At 34.5% G+C, this 6,000-nt stretch overlaps 1 protein-coding gene across 1 annotated transcript in view; it reads left to right on the forward strand.

Annotated features, from left to right (window-relative positions):
• Window positions 1–5,579, forward strand: part of Spt5 (Transcription elongation factor subunit Spt5) — a 428,434-nt gene extending 422,855 nt beyond the window's left edge. Inside the window, 3 exon segments of the mRNA XM_090408290.1 lie at window positions 1,967–2,062; window positions 5,231–5,294; window positions 5,297–5,579. Coding sequence (XP_090264416.1) covers window positions 1,967–2,062; window positions 5,231–5,294; window positions 5,297–5,367 — 231 coding nt within the window. The 3' untranslated portion in view covers window positions 5,368–5,579.
• Window positions 5,580–6,000: the final 421 nt, after the last annotated feature.

Consider the following 6,000-nt stretch of genomic DNA (forward strand, 5'->3'; position numbering starts at 1 on the left):
TACCAGTTTGCTAGTATTAGATAATTACTGTAAATGGATGCACAACCTTATAAAATAATATACCAGAAAGGGTCTTATGTTACTGTTTTGAACAAAATTATTTACATGTGGCTCTAAGTTCACTTGTTTATGATAATATAATGACAGCACTATACAAGAATGCTTTTACAAAACACACTTGGTTTTAAATTTCCTTACTTGTATTAGCTTATTATTATTATTTGGTTTTGCTTTATTAGAAATAATCATTTTGAAGATACCTGCATTTGCAGCATGGTTTATAAAATAACTTAAATTATTTATGCCACTCTAGTATAAGTTGCATATCTAATTACTAGTTGATGCCAGTAGAACATTTACATCAAGAGTAATTAAAATGAAATTATCAGTTATTGTTTTTGTCAATTTTCAAATGATTTTATAATGTCACTTTTATTATCAACTCTTTTATAAAGAGTTGATAATAAAAGCTTATAATAAAAGGTTTATCGAATGAGGAAGAGGGATGAAGAGTACTATCATTGGGGAAGCTGTGAATAGGATTTGAAGTCACCAAAAGGAGGTCATTGATGTAAAGGAAGAAGAGCATCGGTGAGAGCACAGAACCCTGAAGCACTCCAGTATTGGTGATGAAATCTGATGACAGGAAACCATCTACTATGACACACAATGAACAACTAGTGAAGAAGGTGGCAATCCAGTCACAGAGTGTAAAAGGAAGGCCATAAGATGGTAGCTTGTTCAGGAAGCCCTGGTGCCAGACATGATCAAATGCCTTTGAAATATTGAGAATGATAACGAGTTTCTCTAAATCTTTTCATGGCCTATGTCCAAAGGTGGGTGAGATTATCTAGGAGGTTGGCTGTAAAACAAGAATGGAGGAATTTCATATTGGTGATTGCCGATTAACTGGTGAGTCTCCAGGTAATGGAGAAGCTGGTTGTTGATAGCTTTCTTCATCACTTTTGAAAGTACTGAGTTGAGGGCAAAGGGTCAGTAGCTAGATGACTGAGTTTTGTCTTCCTTTTTGGTTACAGGCTGGACGTAAGCTTACATTGCAGTGGATGCATTGTAAGCTTGCTTACATTGGGTGGATGCCAGTAGAATATGATAGTTTATATAGGTGATCCAGAATGGTCCATTCTGGAGGAATGCCATCTGGATCAGGATTATTAGTATCAAAATTAATGAGGGGTTTTCTGGCAAAAGTTCAGAGGAGGCATGCAGTTAGCAGTTTGTGGAAGGGCAAGATGTATTCTCAGGGAGTTGGAAGAATAAACTGATGCCAAGATCATGTGAAGTTGAGGCTGGTTCTGTATTCGTTCAGTTGTTTTTCTCTGACTTTGTGAAATAGAGAAAATACATGATTCTACTATATGCATTTGACAGATAATTTATGCTATGTGTATGGACATTTTATAGCAGAAAACACAATGTTGATCTATAAAAAAAACACACACACACACACACACACAAAAAAAAAAAAATGAACAAGCCTATTATTTGAATTTTTGTCATATGAGATACCAAGATTGTGTGTGTGTGCATGCGCACACATAATTCATAACTTGCAGCACCTAATATAATAGATAAAAGGAGAGTAGAAGAGCCAGCCTGCCATTAGCTGTCCCATTATCTAGCATAAACCAGCCACCTTGAAGAATGCCATTTCTGTCTTACAGAAGTTGAGGGTTTTTCAAGAAGAAGCAAAAATAAAGCAGGGTATCCTAACTTTCCATCTGCAAAAGCCAGTACCATATGGAGAAAATCTGTTGTTTTCCTGAATGAATCTGAAAATGTGCAATAGCATCTACTAATCTAAAGGAAACTGCCATATATATGAAAGTATATCTCCTTTACTAAAAACATTTAGTAAAGGGAATTTTTCTTTATTGCTATTTTTTTTATTTATGAATTGTGTATTTATGTATTGGCATGATGTACATACAATTCCATGTATTCTCAGGGTGGCATGTGTCCAGTATTTCTGTTAAAAGAAGATCGAGTAGTAAACATTATGAGCGAGCACCTAGAACCAGTAGTACCTTTAAAAGGAGATAGGGTAAATATAATTATCTGTATTTTATTTCTTGACAACTTTTAGTTCTTTATGCTTTTTTTGATAAGATATTGATCTATATTGACAGCAGTTTGTTTATTATTCATCAGGATTTTTTGTGTGCACAACTGCTGAATAAAGTCTCATCATGGCTGAAGAATCATTCACCAAATAAACATTAAATAATTGGTGAGGAAGAGAGGAATGTAATTGTCACACCTAGAATATTCTTATGTAACCATTGTATTATTATTATTACTACTACTATTATTATTCAGACACTTCCATGGGAGAACTGCTTCCGTAATACACTGCTCTCATAGCCTTAGTTACTTCTGCCATAATCCCAACTAAACCAAATCACTCCTCAGACAACCCATTCTATTTGTTTACAAAAAGAAAAAAAATTTAGTCCTCCCAACTCTTGTTAAGTGTGCTGTTACTTTATTCTCTCCCCACTGACCCACAATATATTGAAAGGTTTCTCCTTCATCTTTATTTTATAAAATTCTTTTACTAACTTTTTGTGTGCATATAGTATCCCCCTTATTTTTCCCTATATACTAAAATCCTCTGAATGCTTTCCACAACTTCATCATCTTCACAAAAACACAGGCAACCAAATCTAAGCACAGTAGCATCTCTATCCATTCTTGTCAATGTATATGCCAGCATTATAGATATCCTTTGTATTATTTTTATCTCTTTCATAATTTGCCCCTTGAACTTCCTGTCCACAATCTTTCTGAGTCTAGATATCTCATGCACAGTACTGAGAAAGGATTAAAAATAATATTTTGTCTCAGTCGCAGAGACATCTTCAGAAATACAATGGGACTTGTGACACTCACAAAGGCAGCCCAAAACTAAGTGAAACATCATGAAAGACTAATGAGTCCTACCTAGGTAGGAAACCCCTCTGTGAGCACCTGTTGGAGGCCTCATATGTGAACTGGGATTTCAAAGTATTAGTGTTTCCCATATTTTGGGAAGTTTTATGCAACCATTTTTATTTAGGTTGGGCCGAATTTTGAGAGCAGCTGCAAATTCCAAAACAGTATTTTCTCATCTAAATATGCTGCAATTGAGCAGGTGGTGTTTTTCCAATTGGTTGTCTGAACTATCCAAAGCATGACAAGGCTCCATTGACCATACTCATGAGTGCAGATGCATTTTTTGCCTGTCTATCTAGATGGTGGCTTATCTTCTTGTCTGTCTATAGTAGGCCGACTCAGAGGAACAGGAAATTATATACACCAGGAACTGAGAGAGGAGGAGTTGGCCCTTAATAAGGAATGGTGATAGCATTACTAAAATCCTTCCGAAGAGAAGGCCATGGATTGGAGGAAGGATTGATAGATTGATTTTTTTTTTCTCTGTAGGAATTGTAGATAGAAATGTGTATGTGTATATGATTGAGTTCTGCTGCAAGAGAAGCCTCATTGGAACAACAAAAGTTATAATCTTTGTTAGTTAGTGTTGTAATGATATCATATTGTTAAGAAGGGGAGTGATGGGAAAATTTGTGAATCTACCTGTGTGAGTGGGTTTCATGTACCCTGAAAAGGAGAGGTTACCATTAGTTCCTCCCAGCACTTAAACCTTAACACATGGAGTCTAGATTCTTCAGCCTACACACACACACACTGCGTGCAATCTGAAATTCATAATCATACACTTTTGGGTGTTGAACTAGCATGCATTACTTAGTACAACACTTAAATTTGCATTTAGCCAAAAGCAGGGTTATTTTTAACATAACTGTATCTGAATACCAGAAGAACACCTATATTGTTCTGCAGTTCACTTGAGAAATTACTTAATGCTACGACATAAATTAGTAGCATTGAGTTGCAATCAACACTCACTACAACAAACTTGTGATAGGCAAACATTGCCTACTCACTCACTGTAACAACTACTGAAAAGTTTATACCTATGGATCTTTGGTATGAAATGCAGTGCTATAGAAAACTATCCACTATAATAAATCATTCCAATGGTCCCTCTCAGTTTACTGTAGTGAGAGTCGACTACAATATCAACTAGGTTTAAGGTTGACACTTTTTCAGAATATGCAGGTGTGCAAAGATCCTATTATCTATTGTGTGTGTGGTACATGCTACTGTTTAACCTCTCTACTGGCTGAGCTGGATGAAATAGTGAGACCAACTTGCAAGTTCTTGTCATGTTATTCAATAGGTGTTACAGAATCGTATCCCGATTTATCTGGACGTATATATACATCCTGGCCGGTTGGGGGGGTTAATATGTGATGTAATAGCATCATTCCTATGAGTACTACTTCTGTGATCATGTTTTGATATGCAGCAATTGTGACCATGAAGAGTAAGCAGATGTATGGTTCTCCCTCTAAGTGCTATGGCTGGTTTTGTGCCTGCGCACTTTAACATTGGCTTTCTCTTAATGATATTGGATATTTAAAGTGATTTTGTGCAGTGCAATTTGATACAATTGTTTGTCTGTTGTTGCCAAAAGGTAGATTTGTTGTGTTGCCATGGCAACACAACATTAAAATCTAAAAAATAATAGTAGGCTGATGCTTTTAAAATAATATGCATGCCCTCTTTTGAGGTTGGTTCCTACTTGGCTTGGGTTATTAAATGAGATCCATCCCATAACTGACATTTGAAAATCTGAACTCTTTTGATGAGAAACACGTCACAGTGCTACAATTTTGTGTTAGTTGGTAGAGTTTTCTTTTCTACCATCCATGTTTCATGGCAGATTACATTTAGATTTGTAGTAAAATTGGAGATATTTGCTAAACACAAATAGTAATCATTTGCATAGTCTCTAGGCTCTTCTCATACCACTGGCATAGCAATGGCATTGACAATATGAAGCCCTTAACCATCCACTTAAATACTGTCAACACCTGGAGAAAGCACAAGTCTAGTTTGATTTTCCGCTTCCTGAGTATATCTCATGCTTTCTTGATCAAAAGTTTGAATGCTTGGTTAATAAACAAGCATTCATTCTTTTGTTTATGTTAAGTCTAAAATGCACTTCTAAAAGCTTTGATTATTTTTAAAACTTTCATGTATATTAAAACTTTTGTTACATATCCAAACTTACTTTCATACTTATTAATTCGAGAACATAATTACTGTAGCTTCACTAACAGTTATATTATTATTTTCATTTCAGGTAAAAGTGATAATGGGTGAAGATAGAGAATCCACAGGAACATTAATAAGCCTTGATGGCAGTGAAGGGTAGTTAAGCTTGATCAAGGGGATATTAAAATGCTTCAACTTCGTTTCTTATGCAAGATGAAATCATAAATGTCTAGCTTGTATTATTTAATATTTTTCACAAAACTTTGCAATCCATCACATCATGTTAAACCAAGATATTTTTAACTAAGTTCAGAAAGAGAAACTAGGTTCATAATTCTTCATACCTCATTTCTTGGTCTGTAAAGTAATAAATGTTTTGACTCCTGTAAGTTATAGACATGTGAGAAAATGCTATTAAAATTTTATATGGTAAATTTTATTGTGGCCAGGTCATCTTTAAAACATGTTTTTATGTATTTTTGTGACTTGTTGAAAATATTTTTTGTAAGTTGAACAATAGAGTGAAAAACCTTGATGAAAAGCTAAAGCTGTCCTTTTATTTTTGTAAATAAATAAAAAAAAAAAAAACCAATATGCGGTAAAACATTTGTTATGTTTTTCAATAATTTTGGAAATCATGGACTCATGAGCAATACAAAGAAATATAATCACGGCATAATATTATTTTGTATCCTCTGATCATTGTTTTCTTTTAATGTCCCATCTTACTCTCTGACGCATTTCTCTACTCAATGGATACTGAAAAAAATCATGATATAATGACTGCATTGACACTGACATGTAGTTAGATAATAACTCTTTAATAACTCTAGAATTGGGTTAGTGTGATTTTCATTT

Source organism: Typopeltis vanoorti, chromosome 18, assembly GCF_054136105.1.
Source record: "Typopeltis vanoorti isolate ZY-2024b chromosome 18, IOZ_Tvanoo_1.0, whole genome shotgun sequence".
NCBI lineage: Eukaryota > Metazoa > Arthropoda > Arachnida > Uropygi > Thelyphonidae > Typopeltis > Typopeltis vanoorti.